The following is an 18,126-nucleotide window of genomic DNA, read 5'->3' as shown; positions in this document are numbered from 1 at the left end:
CGGGAACGCTGAAAAGGGACTCCCAGAGATGGAAGAAAGGTGCTTAAGCCACAAGGGTTTCAGAATAAAGGATCAAGCTGTTCTGAAGATATTTAATTTTCTGTGAGGGCTGAAATGTGACTTGAGTAACTCAATTAGCATTTTCTAAGAAGCCACAGGATTATAGCTTTTCTCTCTGAGGCTAAACTAAGCAAACAAGAGTCAGACTTGGACACAGGGTTCCTCAGAGAAGCATCTTTCTTACCAGCCCACCACTCCCATTAATCACTTACATAAATCACAGGTTTAGTCATTCAACAGACTCAACCAGAGCTCCTAACGCACGGCAGGTAACGAGAGGTATTGGGGAGAATATTGCAGAAGAGGTTTCTTGCAACTCCACACACACTGTGCACTGTGAAGTGACCAGGACCTCCCCAGAGCCTGGGGCCATAGACTGAGGAGATCCAACACAAGCTTCAGATGGCTTCAAAGTCTTGTGGTTATCTTTAAAGTCCATGAGAGCTGTGCATTTACTCCGTAAAAGGAGTTTTTCTTTCTTTTTTAAATTGAAGTAGAGTTGACCTACAATATTATATTAGTTTCAGGTATACTACATAGTGATTCAACATTTATATACATTATAAATTGATCACCATAAGTCTAGTAATTTGTCACAGTACAAAGTTACTGCAATAATACTGACTATATTCCCTATGCTGGACACTACATCCCCATGACTCATTTATTTTATAACTGTAAGTTTGTACCCCTTAATCTCCCTCACTTATTTCACTTACCCCCTAATCCCCCTTTCCTCCCTGTTTGTTCTCTATATCTGTGAGTCTGTTTCTGTTTTATGTTTGTTCATTTGTTTTGTTTTCTAGTTTCCACATATAAGTGAAATCATACAATATTTGTCTTTCTCTGTCAGACTTAATTCACTTAGCATATTACCCTCTAGGTCCATCCATTTTGCTGCAAATGGCAAAATTTCATTCTTTTTTAATGGCTGAGTAGTATTCCATTGTATGTATATACCACATCTTCTTTAACCATTCATCTATCAATGGGCACTTGGGTTGCTTTCATATTTTGGATATTGTAAATAATGCTGCAATGAACATAGGGGTGCATATATCTTTTCTAATTAGTTTTTTGTTTTCTTCAGATAAATACTCAGATGTGGAATTGCTGGATCATATGGTAGTTCTATTTTTAATCTTTGAGGAACCTCCATACTGTTTTCCATCGTGGCTGCACCAATTTATAATCCCACCAACAGGGCATGAGAGTCCCCTTTTCCCCATCTCCTTGACACTTGTTTTTAGTTGTCTTTTTGATAACAGTCATTCTAACAGGAGTGAGGTGATATCTCATTGTGGTTTTGAATTGCATTTCCTTGATGATTAGTGAAGTTGAGCATCTTTTCACGTGTCCGTTGGTCCTTTGTATGTCTTCCTTAGAAAAATGCCTGTTCATGTCCTCTACCCATTTTTTAATTGAATTGTTTGTTTTTTTGATATTGAGTTGTTTGAGCTTTTTATATATTTTGCATATTAACCCCTTAACAGATACATCAGTTGCAAATATCTTCTCCCATTTGTTTGGTTGCCTTTTCGTTCTGTTGATGGTTTCCTTTGCTGTGCAAAAGATTCTTATGTAGTCCCATTTGTTTATTTTTGCTTTAGTTGCCCTTGCCTGAGGAGACAGAGCCAAAAAAATATGACTAAGACTGATGTCAAAGAGTGTACTACCTGTTTTCTTCTTACATTTAAGTCATTAATCCATATTGAGTTTATTTTTGCATATGGTATGAGAAAGTGGTCTTGTTTCATTTTTTTGCATGTGGCTGTCCAGTTTCCCCAACACCATTTTATTGAAGAGACTGTCTTTTCTCCACTGTCTGTTATTGGCTTCCTTATCATAAATTAATTGACCATATAAGCATGGTTTTATTTCCAGGCTCTCTATTCTGTTCCATTGATCTATGTGCCTGTTTCTGTGCCAGAACCATACAGTTTTGATCACTATATCATTGTAATAGTGTTTGAAATCAGGAAGTTCGAAGTTCTTTGTTCTTCTTCCTTAAGATTGCTTTGGCTATTTGGGGTTTTTGTGGTTTTACACAAATTTTAGGATTATTTGTTTCAGTTCTGTGAAAAATAACATTGGCATTTTGATAGGGATTTTATTGACTCTGTAGATTGCCCTGGGTAGTATAGTCATTTTAATTTTAACAATATTAATTCTACCAGTCAGTGAATACAACATATCTTTCCATCTGTTTGTGTCATCTTCAGTTTCTTTCATCAGTGTTTTGTAGTTTTCCAAGTACAGGTCTTTTATCTCCTTAGTTAGTGGTTCATATAAAACAACTTATGTTATAGTAGTCTATTTTAAGTTGATAGTAACTTAAGTTTGAGCACATTCTAAAAGCACTACATTTTTACTTCCCCTCCCTTCATTTTATGTCTTTAGCATCATATGTTACATCTTTTTGTGTATCTCTTAACAAATTATTTTAGATATATTTTACTACTTTTGCTTTTTAACCTTAATATTAGCTTTCTAGGTAGTTGATCCACTACCTTTACTACATATTTGCCTTTACCACTGAAATTTTTTTCTTTCATAATTTTCTTATTTCTAATTATGGTCTTTTCTTTTTCATTTAAAGAAGTCCTTTTAACATTTCTTGTAAGGCCTCTTTAGTGGTAATGAATTCCTTCACAAGCTTTTGCTTGTCTGGGAAACTCTTTATGTCTCCTTTAATTCTGAGTGATAACCTTGTTGGGTAAAGTATTATTGGTTGTAAATTTTTTCCTTTCAGTACTTTCAGTATATCATGGCACTTCCTTCTGGCTATAAAGTTTCTGCTGAAAAATCAGCTGATAGTCTTATGGGGGTTTCCTTGTACATGACTAGTTTTTTTATTACTGCTTATAAGATTCTTTAACTTTTGACATTTTAATTATAATGTGTCTTGGTGTGGGCCTCTTTGGGTTCATCTTTTTGGGGATTCCCTGTGCTTCCTGGACTTGGATGTCTGTTTCCTTTGCCAAGTTAGGGAAGTTTTCAGATATTATTTCTTCAAGTAGGTTTTCTGTCCCTTTCTCTCTCTCTCTCTTTTCTTCTTCTGGGACCCCTGTAATTCAAATGTTAGTATGCTTGACCCAGAGGTCCCTTAAATTATCTCATTGTTTAAAATTCTTTTTTCTTTTCACTGTTTTGATTAGGTGATTTTCACTATTCTGTCTTCCAGATTGCTGATCTGTTCTGCATCCTCTAATCTGCTATTGATTCATTCTAGTGTATTTTTCATTTCAATTATTGTATCCTTCAGTTCTGATTGGTTCTTTTTTATATTTTCTTTCTCTTTGTTGAAATTCTCACTGAGTTCATCCATTGTTCTCTAGAGTCAGTGGGCATCTTTATGACTATTACTTTGAACTCTTTATCTTGTAAATTGCTTATCTCTGTTTAATTTAGTTCCTTTTCTGATGTTTTGTCTTGTTTTTTCATTTGGAAGGTATTCCTTTGTCTCTTTATTTTGCCTCACTCTCTGTGTTTGTTTCTGTGTATTAGGGATGTTGGCTACATCTCCTAGTCTTGGAAGAGTGGCCTTACGTGAAAGGTGTCCTGTGGGGCTCAGTGGTGCAATCCCCCCTGGTCACCAGAGCACTGCTGTGGGCATACTGATGCATGGGGCTGGCCTTCAGTGCAACTGACTTCGAGGCCAGTCTGGGACTATTGTGGGTGCTCTGTAGTGCGGGGCTGGCCCCCTGGAGTGGGAGCCACTTTGGAGGGGTGCTGGTGCCAGCCAGGGCTGCCCAGCGGTTGGGGCAGGGCAGAAAGTGTTTTGGAGGGACCAGCTGGAGTGGGTCCTCAGGGGAAAGTCAGGGTGGGGCACACATTGTTAGTCAGGTTGATGGACAGTGACAGAAATGGTGCCTGCCCGTGGCTCCATCCCCAGAACAAGTCCCTCCAGATCCCTGCCCCTCCAGTGCATGCCTTAAAATTCATCAGTGATTCTCCTTCTCATGTGACCCAAGCACTTTTCAAGCTGCTGCCTCTGTGCTGGGAGTCAGAGTGAGTGAATGTGTGTGCAAGCCCTTCAGGAGCGTCTCAGTCTCCCACAGCCCTTCCGCTCTCCTGAACGTAAACCTCACTGGTTTGCAAAGCCAGGCATTATGGGGGCTTGTCTTCCCAGTACAGATCCCCCAGGCTGGGGAGCCTGATGTGGGGCTTGTAGCCCTTGCTCCTCAGGGGGAATCTCTGTGGCTGTGACATCCCTCCTGTGTGTGGGTTGCTGCACTGGGGGTGTGGGTTGGACTAGACTGTGTCTCTGCCACTCCTGCCTGTCTCACTGTGTCCTTTGCTTTCTGTTCTTAGTTTAGAAAATCTGTTCTGCTAGTCTTCAGGTAGTTCTCAGAGATAGTTGTTCTATAAGTAATTGTAGTTTCGGTGTGTCCATGGGAGGGAGTGAGCTCAGGGTCTTCCCACTCTGCCCTCTGGATGTGGACCTCTCCATAATACACGTTTAATGCAAAAATAATTTCCCTCTGTTTCCTAAGAATGCTACAGCCCCTTCTCAGAGGCAGGAAATGCAGTGTCTGAAATCAGGCACCGTAGGCCCATCCTTGGGCCTGGTTAGTGCCTGGCTGGGGCAGAGGGTGATGAATGGGGTGACTGGTCTCAGTTCAAGGTACCACACATTTCTAATTACCCAAGACCTAGTTATTTTCCACGGCCATATTACTATGGCCATACTGAAAATATTATTATTTTTCATAATTACATTATAATTGGCTTTTAGCCCAGTAAAAACATCTGGTAAAAGCAAACCAACATGTATTTTCATAACCTAAAGGGTTCCTAGGTATTCATTCTGTCCCTGGCCCATTGGCCAGCACAGGTGTTCCCCACATGAGCTTCTGAAGGGCAGGAGGCAGGCGTCCCTGCCCTGAGACGAGAGGCCGGTCTCTGTGAGACTCTGGAATAATCACATCAAGACCATTCCCCTGGGACTTCCCTGGCGGTCCAGTGGTTAAGAATGTGCTTCCACTGCAGGGGGTGCGGGTTCAATCTCTGGTCAGGGAACTAAGATCTTGATCAGCCAAAAGAAAACAAGAAAAAAGACCACTCCCCTCTTCCCCTGCCCCATCCATCAGCCATTCCAGGTCTTAAGGCTTGATGTGCCTTGAGGTTAATTCCCTCCCTCCTTTCTACTTGTCCTTGATTCATTGAGTGGAGGGGGACAGAGTATGACCAACCTCCAGTCCCACCCAGCACATAGTAGGCACCACACAAAGCACTCTTCATAAAAAGTATTTTCTTAACTAATTAGCGGTTTGCATCTAGAGCTTCCCATTCAAGCAATATGTATGATATAGGGAAATAATTACTTCTGGTAAGAGCTCTCTACTATTTAGCAAGGTCTTTTTCCTTTCTTTTCCCATTTAAAAAACTAATGGAAATAAGGAAAACATCAATGGCCTCAGTTCAGGGTACCACACATTTCTAATTACCCAAGACCTAGTTACTTTCCATGGCTGTATTTCTATGGCAATACCAAAAATATTATTTTCCAAAATTCTATTAACTATTGATTTTCAGCCCATTGAAAACATCTGGTATACAAGTAAACCAACATATATTTTTATAACCTAAGGAGTTCCTAGGTGTTCATTCTGCCCCAGCCCTTTGGCCAGCATATGTGTTTCCCACATAAGCTGCTATTGGTCAGTGCTCAGCCAGCCTACCTGTCAGGCAGATACCCCTGGTGCTGTTGCACAGGTCCACCATCACTCGGATCTGCAGGAAGAGAGGACCATTAATAGCGGTATGGTAGGCAGTGGACCCTGAACTTGCCCTTTATTCAGAGAAGCAGAAAGCAATTATAAAAATTTACAAAATAACTTCAGGAGAATATGTAGAAGTCTGAGGAAAAGTTGCCCTAAAACTGAAAAGAAACCCTTAAAAGATCTAAAGATTTTTTTATATCTGCAGCTCATCTATCAACATTGTCAACAGAATCTCCTTGATTTCTACCAAACTCTGAGAAAGCCGAGGATGGGGAAGGAATCACCAAATCTACATCCAGGCTGGCCCCCCCATTGTCTGAAGGGCTCAGTCTGTGGGTCTGAATAAAGAGGGCTGGTGAGCTTAGCAGTCAGAAGCAAACACTTAACTATCTGAGTGAGTACGGGTGAGGTACTTAACTCCTTGACACTTTGGTTTCCTCCGAAATTGTAGATTATATGAGTAGCTGTCTTGAAGGTTAGGCAGCTCCATGTCTGGCATGTGGAAACTGCCCTTAGAGTGATTCTCATGCCATGTGGACACTGCCTACTTGCCACTGGATGGCCACCTGGAATACATGGTCACTGCATTGTGGTACCATCCTGACACCTGGTTCCCACACACCACTTTACTCTCCTCCCCCCATCCATTTTTCATGCTGCTGCTAATGAGCTTCACAAAACCCAAATCTGATCAGGTCAGCCCTGCTTCAAACACTTTTGTGACTCCTTGCTGCTCTAAAGATATAGCAAAATTCCTCCTTCTCTGGCCTCAGCTCACACCATTCCCCCCTCCCTTTCTGTTCTCTAGTTCCACTCTGCCTCAGTTTGCTCATCTGTAAAATGGAGCTATTTGTAGTACTTACATCTTAGGATTGTTGTGAAGCTTAAGTGAAGTTATATGTGAAGCTCTTAGAACACTGCCTGGCGTGTAGGAAGCACACACAAAAGTGTTTTCTGTTTTGTGGAGGTAGCAGAGAGTGCAGATAGAGGCATGAATCCTGAAGTCAAACTGCTTGTGTTCTAATCATGGCTTTGCCATTCACAAGCAGTGTGACCTTGGGAAAGTTACTTAACCTCTCTGTGCTGCAGTGTCCTTGTCTGTAAATGGAGTTAACAGTACCTACCTTACTTAAAGCATGGTTATGTGGATAAATGAGTGAATACATGCAATACTCTTACAACAGGGCCCGGCATATGATAAGCAAACTCTATTTATGCTATTGTTTTGATGGTTCCTTGGATATGCCTGGAATGACTTAGATAATTTATCAATTTACCATCCAAGAATTTCAAATTTATACATAGAGCAATTTTTAGACCCAAATAATGTGGCATTTCAAAACTGTGGGAAGAAACATTATTAGTTGGGAAATGGAGTTGAGACAGCTGGATAGACACGTGGGGAAAAATAAAAAAGATGGATCGCTATTTCACTCCTTACACTAAACAAGTTAAGTGAGCCCCATTAATCAAAAAATTAAAAGTTAAAAGAAAACTAGTGAAAATACTGAAGGAAACCTTGGGAAAAATATTTATAATGGTATTAGAGTAGGAAAGACTTTTCTAAGAAAGAAACAACCCTCATGCTGTATATAGGAAAAATGTGATAAATTCAACTGTCTAATAATTTAAAATTTCTGCAAGAGGTAAAATACTACAAGCAATAACAAAGGAGAAACACAAACTTAGAAAAATAATTGCAAAGGGCTTGTATATAGAGCTGTTACAAAGCAATAAGTAAAGGGAAAAAAACAAAAACAAAAACAAAGGAAAATGGGCATTGGACCCAGGCAGAAAGTTCAAAGAAAAAAAATAGTGCCCTATCTTCACTTATAGTTGAAGAAAAACATCAAATTATGAAATACTATTTTTACTTCTTAGGTTTGCTAATAAAAAGAATAACAGAGCACTTCTCACAAGGGTGTCAGGAAAGTAACACTCTCATATTGTGTTGATGGAAATGTAAAGGGATACTGCCTCTTTGGAGGGCATTTTGACAATATCTACTAAAATTTAAATGGATCTACATTTTGACTCATCAATTACACTTTGAGATTTATTCTACAGATACACTCATATATGCATGAGAAGATGTAAGTACAAAGATGGTTGTTGCAAAAATGTGGGCAAAAGCAAAAACTAGAAACAACCTAAATAATTATCAGTGAGGTCTGGTTAGAGAAATTGTAGCATATTCACATAAGGAAATACCGTGAAAAACAGTAAATTTAAATCCATAAAGCTGATATTGAAAGATCTCCAAGATAAATGAAAAAATACAAGGTACAGAGCAGTATGTATAGTGTCCTTTCATTTATATAAAAAAGTAGTACATACGAAAATGCTACTTTAGGCTTCTCTCTTGCTGCTTTCCAGATTCTCTCTTTGTCTTTGACTTTCTAGAATATTTCTGGAGAGAAACCTAAGAAGGAGAACTGAAACCTAAAAACTCCTCCTCAAGTAAGGAGCAGTAGAGAGCCAGGGTCAGAGGGAGCTATACTAAGCATGATTCGCCCTTCTGTTTTATTCAAAATTTTCGCTGATTTCTCTCTCAATGAAACTCTTTGTAAAAAGAACATGTTTTGATTTGAAGGGAAAATTTGTTTTGTCTTCTACCTAGGTTTATTTTGTTTGCTAGGAGATCCAGAGGGAAACTTGTACGGTATTTACTTTTTGTGAAGTGTGTCAGCAGGTGCTTATTGACTGCTTTAGAAATTTATTGTGAAATATATCATACATATCACAAAAATATGAAAGGTGTGCCAACAGTTTAAAGATGAACAATAAAACAAACATGTATACACCACCTTCAGCTAAGCAAGGCTTTAGAGCATCCCAGGTGCCCCTCCCAAAACACACCCTTCCCTCCTAGCCACAACCACTCCCTGAGCTGAAGTATATTGGGCCGTGAAACTCTCCCTTTTGTACAGATAGCAACAGAGAGGCTTAGTGAGGTGAGGTCATTTATTCAAGGTCACACAGCTTGCTCTTGGAAAAGCCAGGCTCAGCTCCAGGTTTCCTGATTCCAGGTTTACTGCACTTTCTATTATGGCTCTGATGAGCATCTTAACGTAACCAGAAGAAATTTCGATTCACTGTGTTTAGTCATGCTCATAAATTAATGCAATCAGCTGCACTACAAAATTTATCATCTTAAAAAAATGTATAATTGTCCATTGAGAGGACCATTAGAGGCTTCACAATGCTTCATTTGTTGCCTGGGGGATCACAGCAGAAGGAGTAGTTAGAAACAACAGAAGCATCAATAGGGAAAATTAACCTTCCTCTCTTTTATGCTCATCACTGGTCTGCAGTTGGCACAGCTTCTATAAAAAATGATGAAGAAGGAGTTTTCATTTCCTGATCTTTTGGCTTCATTTATATGCTAAAAGTTAATTTAGATATTTACCAGTAAATTGTGTTAATCTTCACTCGGGAATATTCTTTTAACAAACATGGTCTATATAAGATTGTATCAAGGTAAAACATGGTATGAAAAGGTATGGCCATAAGAAAACCAGAAACTTTTTTTTTTTTTTCTGATAATAATGATTAAGAGTTTGGATGAAAATAAGAAAATTCAAAAATTGAAAGTCACAAAATCTAGCTTGTCAAATTAAGGAGTCATATTTGGTATACAAGGCTTCCTAGATCTTGATTTAGGATTTGAGAATGGTGAAGTTGGAAGAGGCCTTAGAGCTCATTGTCCTGGGAGTGTCAGGCAGGAGCCATCCAGGACGTGGCCCTGCCCCTTCTTGAGGCCATCTCCCCCTGCTCTCCCCCATTGCTCTGCTCCAATCACACTGGCCATCATCACTGGTCTTTGCCATGCCTTACAAGGCATGGGGACTTGTTTTCAGCTTTGACAACATATGGCAGCAATGGGAGAAAAGACAGCCAAAATGGGTCCCATTAGTGGCCTGACCAGACCTTCCAGTTTTCTCTCTGGATACAGAACTGGTCTCACTGGATTAGTAGAACTCATGGGATCTTAGGAAATTCATGGGCAAGGAAGGGGCTCCTGAAGAAAAGTAATGGACTTCTTGCTAATCTGGCATCAGATGGCTTGAGCTGGCTCTAATTCAAACTAAAAATAGATGGGACTAATTTGGCAGTCTCTATGAGAAAGAAAATGCTATGAACTGGGAATCTCACTTGCAGGAAGCTTATACAAGGATATCTGGGCAAGAATGCTTATTGCAACATTGTGATGGCAAAGGCATGCAAAAAATCTAAATGTTCATCAGTAAGGCACTTGTTAAACAGATGAGAAAGAATGAAGTAGGTCTATATGTACTAATCTGGAAAGATGGCCTTGGCATACTGTTAAGTGATAAAAGCAAGGTGCAGCCCAAGCCATATAACACAATACAACTTTTTGGTTGAAAAAGAATATTTAGATATGTCTGGATAAGTGCAGAGAAAAGTTGGAAGGCTCATGAACCAAACCATTAACAAATTTTTTTTCTCCTGGAGGCTGAGACTAGGAGATAAAAGGGGTCTTTTCATTTCTTAGTTTATATTGTTTTAAAAGATATGTTGGGATTATGGGTGAATTTTACTTTGCTATGCTTTTAATAATTCAGAGAGAGAGAAGAGAGCATGCAAGCATTACATGAACCCAAAAGATGGGTCTAATGACCCAGCTTTCCCTGGGAATCCAAATATCATGCCTTCACAATAACCCCCATCACTTGGAATAACTTGGACAGATCTCTGTTGCTTCTAGACAAATGAACGTAGAATGAACTAGAACAGATGTCTAGTGACTTTCAAATTGTTCATTAGTCATAAGATTCTTCTTTTTCCCACATAAATTGCCAACCCTCCAAATAAAAAAACAAATAGAATGAAGCTACTCTGGGTTAACTTATGTGTAAAATGAGAGGGTTGGACTAGACAGATGATTTCAAACTCTGCTCCCAGGAGGAATCAGGGGAGGAAGTGGGGAGGGACACCTGGAGACCTAGAGTCAGGGGAGGAGGGATAAGAAAGCTGAGGTCCAAAGAAAGCAAGTGAAGTAGCTGGCCCAGCCTCCCCTAGCTGGTTCCAGAATAGAGTCCTGTTTTTCTCCCGCATCTACTTTTTCATACCATTTAGGCTTTGCAAAAGGAATTGTCTGAAATTCAACAGGAAATGCAAATTTTTGCTTTAGTCTACTTTGAATGTGAACAAGATATTAGATTTTTACCAGTTGATTATGCATCAACTTCAAGAAATCTCTTCTGTGCAAAAGAGAAAGGTTTAATCAAAAGTGTTTCTCATCAGAATGAATAGAGCTAAATGCCGTGTGCTACCACTGCTCATCAGAACACAAAACCTCAGGTGGTTGGCTGGCCTCCCTCTTGAACTCCCTTCCTCTCACCCTTTACTCTCAGGACTGATTCACGAAAAAGTAAGGGAGCAAACCTGCCTGTCATCATCAGTTTACGTATTGCTAAAATAATGTGTCCTGTCACGGCTTCTCTGAAGTTCTCCAAGTACAGGTTCTGGTTTGCTGGGGGGAACAATGTTTAAACTCCAAGTCACCTTTCAGATCTGACCTATTTTGTAACTTAAATTCCATTTTCTTAGACAACTGAATACCCTTTATGGTGCTCCTTAATTATGCAAATTGCTGTTATTTTGTGTATGCACATGATCCTTTAGAAAACATTGAGCTATGAATGTGGTGGCCCAGCTGCTGGAGGGTTAGACCACAGGTATTGGCGGAATCCCTCATGGGGTCTGAAGCTGCGGTGAGCTACCCTGGACTCATCCCTCTGAAAGGCAGGAATTCACACTGGGACCAAGACATGGTGATGACAATCTGCAAACCGCAACAGGAAGGTGGGGTTTGCTATGTACGGGGTGAAATACTGAGGCACGACTTTCTTCCTGCAGCCCCACAGGAAGATCAGCCAAAGGTCTGGGCATTTGTCGCAAGTGAACAAACCGTGGCCATCCCACACTAATGGCCTGGGGCCGAGTGCTCTTGTCAGTTGAAACTGGTATCCTCGGAGCCCAGCTAAATCCTAACGAGTCTTCCCCAAAGACCTCCATTCCCACTAACTGCCCCCTTTACAGCCCAGCAGCATCACCACGTGGCTGCTTGTTGGCACGCTCCGTCATGTTTTTCGGGCTCCTCAACCAGACAGGCTCCTATTGGTAGGGACTGTACTACGTACTCTTCCTGTGCACCGCACTCACTCATCTGGTCCCTTTGCCAGCATTAGAATGGCATTGAACACATAGTAGATATTCAATAAATACTTCATTATTGACTACTCAATCAATTGGGAGGGGAATGTGCTCTTCAACCAATGATATTATTCCTTTTTTGACCAGCAGTATATGGGAACCGAACATCTAGCATGTGGTTACCTGTTTCTCTTTGTGCCTGTTTGCTTAAGATAACCTTATTTTGGCAAAAACTCCACTAATCCCTCGAAAATAGGAGCCTGGAGATGCTAGGGTTATCCTATAGGGTCCCTGATACATGGCTAACAGAAAATAACAGAAACATTTCATGCTGCCTTGAGTAGAAATACCTGGTTAGGGCTGAGTTGGCCAGGTAGAGACTGGGGTGCTGAATGAAAAGGAGTCTCAAACATCAATGAAAATGCAATGCCATAGGGAAAACATGGTATTCCCCAGCTCTTCCTGTTTTGCTAAGTAGATCAGAATGGAGGTGAAGACCAGCCTGCCCTCGAAGGGGCAGGGGTCTCAGACTACTTGTCCCTAAGGCATTTATTTTCCTGAGTAGCTTACAAGGGCTGAACTGAATTGCTAGTGACGGTGCGGCCTCCCATCGCCCTCTTTCTCACCCTGCCTCAGTAATTGCCTGGATTCTCTAATAAAATGCTGAACAAATAGTTAACATGTATTGGTTTAGAGTCCACCCACAGCCTTGGCCAGCCTTCTTGCACACAAAGGCTGGGGAGTCACAGAAGTTGAAGCAGCTCAGGCTGGGCCCAGGCCTCCTCAGCAATCCCAGTTGGAAGGGGCAGTTCCAGCAAACGCCCTCACCCAATGTCTCCGGCAAAATTACTTTCAGCTGGGATCAGGACCGGGGGGCGGGGTGGGGAACAGCCCTGTGACATTTATGAACCCTGGGGACACCTAAAAATGCATGACAGAAGTCCCTGAAGGAGCAATTCCTTCCCCAGGTGTGCTTGGAGGCCTTCTTTAGGTCTGACCTGATGGGGGAGATGAGTGACTTGTTTCTTGTTGACTGAGCAGGATCCCCTACTAGCTCCCCAGCCCCTTGACAAAACAGGACTCATGGCAATACTTACCCCAGGGAGTGGCTGTGAGGAGTAAACGAAGGAGTCCTTATAAAAACAACTTTTTGGTGTTCGTACTAGTGTTACATAAACATGATTGTCTCATGATTTGAATGTAAATCAGCTGATCCTGCTTTTTAAAAAATCGTCAATTCATACTATTTTAATCAAAGCCTGATTACTAGTTTCTAAATGTAAAACAGAGTAGGATTTATAGAAATAGCCAGATATAAATTGATAAGTGCCCTAACCCACTAAATATAAGCCTCGATTGGTATTATGACTCTCTTCCTAAACCATTCCCTTCTCCCACCAGGAGCCCCTCAGGTGCCAGCAAGCCCCAGTTCTCAGCCTTGTCCTGTCTGCAGTTCAAGCAGCTGCCTCTCAGGAATGGCCTGTCCTTTTGCATTTCCTCCTGTCACCTGCTTAGTTGGGAGCTGCTGACAGCCTGGACTCCTCACGCTAACATGCTGACCCGGCTCCAGAACCAGGAGTGATGGGCCACTCTCAGAGGAGGCTCAGAACGCCTTCTCCCACTATCTCCTGTGCTCACACCTTTCTTCCTCCAGGTCGGAGATAGACTCAAACATGGAGACAACATGATGTTTTATCTACTTATACTGCATCTCATCCTGACACAGTTCTCCCCCGGTCATAAAAAAAAGAAAAAGTAGCAGCTAAAAATCAAGTTACTAAGTTCAAATCCAACTTTAAGAAGTTGTTTTGTATTGAATTGCCTATTTTCAAGCCCAGCAATTTTACAATTTATTCTGGCCAGTTGTTTCTTAAAGGGGAAAAGCTCTTTCTATCTCTGTATTTTAAACACATGCAAATGTAATGGAATAGCTTTCAAGTGAAATTATATGTAACTATGAGAAAATATAGGTAACTATTTGATCTTGAGACCTTGAGGTAGGAAAGAATATTTTAAGCACAAAAGCAAAAGAAGAACCTGTAAACGAAGGACTTTATAGATCTGACTACATGAAAATGGAAAATTTTAAATACTCCCCACCAAAAAAAACCCCAGCAAACAGAATTAAAAGATAACACCCAGGGCTGAACGGTGTGGTGTAAAGAACATGAGTTTTGGGAGTCAGATACAGCTAAGTCTGATCTGAGTGCCAATTCCTTCACTCACTGGCTCTGTGTCATTGAACAGGATGCTCTCTAAGCCTCAGTGACCTGTCTGTAAAATGGGAATAATCATAATAATGATAAGAATAGCAACTACCTCATAAGGTTGTTACTAGGATAAGGACTTTTTTGACACACATACCTAAAGCTCTTAGCATAGTGCCTGGCAAGTTTTAGGTTCTCAATAAATGTTATAATCATTACTAAGGGAAAAATATTGCAACATGTGTAATACACAAAAAGCAAATAGTTTTTCTATATAAAAGGTATTTGTAAATTAGTAAGGAAAAACTTTTTAAAACAAATTAAAAAATGAGTTAAAACATGAAAAAACTCACACAATGATTTCAAATCACCAATAAACATATGAAAAAAAAATTCATCCTCACTGTAATCAAACACCTGCAGCCCCCTCCCTGATGTTAGGGATTCAACCTGTCCCAGGGTTGGGTCCCACTTATTTATTTATTTATTTATTTACTTAGTGTCCTACAATTCAACTCAATTCTTCCTTTTAAAAAATTGTGTTTCAGGTGTACAGTATTATAGTTCAACATCTGTATACAGTAGAGTAGACTACCCTAAGTCTAGCTACCATCCATCAACATACAGTTGACTACTTTCACCCAACCCTCCAACCTCCTTCCCCTCTGGTAATCACTAATCTCTTCTCTGTATCTATTAGTTTGTTTTATTTTGTTTCTTGGGTTTTTTGTTTAAGATTTCACACTTGAGTGAAATCATATGGTATTTGGCTTTCTCCATCTAATTTCAATTAGCATAATACTCTCAAGGTCCATCTATGTTCTCACAAATGGCAAGACTTCATTATTTTTTATGGCTGAATAGTATTCCATTCCATCTTCTTTATCCATTCATTCATCGATGGGCACTTAGGTTGTTTCCATATCTTGGCTATTGTAAATAATGCTGCAATGAACAAAGGGGTGCATATATCTTTTCAAATTAGTGTTTTTGTGTTCTTCGGGTAAATACCCAGAAGTGGAATAGCTGGGTCACATGGTAGTTATATTTTTAATTTTTTGAGGAATTTCCCTACTAATTTCCACAGTGGCTGCACCAATTTACAGTACCACCAATAGTGCATAAGGGTTCCCTTTTCTCCACATTCTCCCCAATATTTGTTATTCCCTGTATTTTCAATAATAGCCATTCTAACAAGTGTGAGGTGATATCTCATTGTGGTTTTGATTTGTATTTCCCTGATAACTAGTGATGTTGAACATTTTTTTCATGTGCCTGTTGGCCATCTCTATATCTTCTTTGGAAAAATGTCTATTCAGATCCTCTGTCCATTTCTTGAATCAGGTTTTTTGTTGTTGTTGATGTAGGAGTTTTTAAATATATTTTGGATAATAACCCCTTATCGGATATATGATTTGCAAATAACTTCTACCATTCAGTAGATTGTTCTTCGTTTTGTTGATGGTTTCCTTTGCTCTGCAGAAGCTTTTTACTTTGATTTGGTCCCATTTGTTTATTTTTGCTTTTGTTTCCCTTGCCTTTGGAGTAAGATCCACAAAAACATAGCTAAGACTGATGTCAATCAGGTTACTGCCTATGTTTTCTTCTAGTAATCGTTATGGTTTCAGGTCTTTCTTTCAAGTCTTTAATCTATTTTGAGTTAATTTTTGTGTATGGTGTAAGACAGTGGTCTAGTTTCTTTCTTCCTTTCTTTTCTTTTTTTTTTCTTGGCATATGGCTGTCCAGTTTTCACAACAATATTTACTGAAGAGACTGTCTTTCTCCATTGTATGTTCTCTGCTGCTCCTTTGTCATATATTAATTGTCCATATATGTGTAGGTTAATTTCTTAGTTCTTAATTCTGTTCCACTGATCTATGTGTCTGTTTTTGTGTCAGTATCAGTATAGTATAGTATAGTATAGTATAATATAGTATAGTATAGTATAGTATAGTATAGTATAGTATAGTATAGTATAGTTTGAAATCAGGGAATGTGATACTTCCCCAGCTTTGTTCTTCTTTATCAAGATTATTTTGGCTATTCAGGGTCTTTTGTAGTTCTGTACAAATTTTAGAATTATTTGTTTAAGTTCTGTGAAATTTGTCATTGACATTTTGATAGTGATTGTGTTGAATCTGTAGATTGCTTTGGGTAGTTTGGACACTTTAACAATATTAATTATTGCAATCCATGAGCACAGAATATCTTTCCACTTATTTATGTCTCCTTCAGTTTCTTTCATTAATGTCTTGTAGTTTTCAACATATAGGTCTTTTACCTCCTTGGTTAACTTTTTTTTATAAATTTATTTATTTATATTTATTTTTGGCTGCATTGGGTCTTTGTTGCTGCGTGCAGGCTTTCTCTAGTTGTGGCAAGCGGGGGCTACTCTTTGTTGTGGTGCACGGGCTTCTCATTGCGGTGGCTTCTCTTGTTGAGGAGCACGGGCTCTAAGTGCACAGGCTTCAGTAGTTGTGGCTCATGGGCTCTAGAGCGCAGGCTCAGTAGTTGTGGCACATGGGCTTAGTTGCTCCATGGCATGTAGGATCTTCCCGGACCAGGGCTCGAACCCATGTCCCCTGCATTGGCAGGCAGATCCTAAACCACTGCACCACCAGGGAAGCCCCTCCTTAGTTAATTTTATTCCTAGGTATTTTATTCTTTTTGATTTGGGTTTGCATTGCTAATGGGTTTGTTTTCTTAATTTCTCTTTCTGATAGTTTGTTCTTAGTGTATAGATATGTCACAGATTTTTTTTTTTTTTTTTTGTCCACACCAAGCAGCTCTGAGGGATCTTAGTTCCCTAACCAGGGACCAAACCTGGGCCTCCTGCAGTGGAAGCGCAGAATCCTAACCACTGGACTGCCAGGGAATTCCCGCCACAGATTTTTATATATTGATTTTGTATCCTGCTACTGTTCTGAATTCATTTATTAGTTCCAACAATTTTTTGATAGAGTCTAGGGTTTTCTATGTATATTATCATGTCATCTGAAAATAGTGACAGCTTTTACTTCTTCCTTTCCTATTTGTATACTTTTTATTAATTTTTCTTGCCAAATTGCTGTGGCTAGAACTTCCAATACTATGTTGAGCAACAGTGGTTAGAGTGGGCATCCTTGTCTTGTTTCTGATCTTAGAGGAAAAGTTTTCAGCTTTTTGTTGTTGAGTGTGATGTTAGTTGTGGGTCTGTCATATATGGCCTTTATTATGCCGAGGTATGTTCCTTCTATACCCACGTTGTTGAGAGTTTTCATCATTAATGGATGTTGAATTTTGACAAATGCTTTTTCTGCATCTATTGTATTAAAATACATCTAGTCTAAAATGTGAAGTGGATAGCTGGTGGGAGGCAGCTTCATGGCACAGGGAGATCAGCTCGGTGCTCTGTGACCACCTAGCGGGGTGGGATAGGGAGGGTGGGAGGGAGACGCAGAGGGAGGAGATATGGGGATGTATGTGTGCATGTGGCTGATTCACTTTGTTGTACAGCATAAACTAGCACAACATTGTGAAGCAATTATACTCCAATAAAGATGTTAAAAAAAATAAAATAAAATACATCTGGTCTAATGTGTCATTTAAGTCTGCTGTTTCCTTATTGATTTTCTGTCTGTATGGTTTATCCATTGATGTAAATGGGGTGTTACAGTTCCCTACTATTATTATATTGCTTTTAATTTCTCCCTTTAAGTCCATTACTATTTGCTTTATATATCTTGGTGCTCCTCTGTTGGGTGCATATACATTTATAAATGTTACATCTTCTTACTGGATTGACCCCTTTATCATTATCTAATGCCCTTCTTTGTCTTTTATTACAGTCTTTGTTTAAAGCCTGTTTTGTCTGATGTGAGTATATCTACTCCAGCTTTCTTTTCTTTTCCATTTACACAGAATATTTTTTCTGTTCTTCACCTTTAGTCTGTGTGTGTACTTACTTCTTCTTT

General features: G+C 39.7%; 1 protein-coding gene across 2 annotated transcripts in view; it reads right to left on the bottom strand.

The window, feature by feature from the left end:
- Positions 1–18,126, bottom strand: part of GLDN (gliomedin) — a 71,535-nt gene that overhangs the window by 35,503 nt on the left and 17,906 nt on the right. For both annotated transcript variants that reach the window (XM_082387924.1, XM_082387925.1), the window contains exon 2: positions 5,745–5,796. In XM_082387924.1, the coding sequence (XP_082244050.1) occupies positions 5,745–5,796 (52 nt within the window). The remainder of the gene's footprint in view (positions 1–5,744; positions 5,797–18,126) is intronic.

The sequence above is a fragment of the Balaenoptera borealis genome, assembly GCF_965194805.1.
Source record: "Balaenoptera borealis genome assembly, chromosome: 3".
NCBI lineage: Eukaryota > Metazoa > Chordata > Mammalia > Artiodactyla > Balaenopteridae > Balaenoptera > Balaenoptera borealis.
The sequence above is the reverse complement of the archived record's forward strand: the minus strand, read 5'-3'. Positions and strand labels throughout refer to the sequence as shown.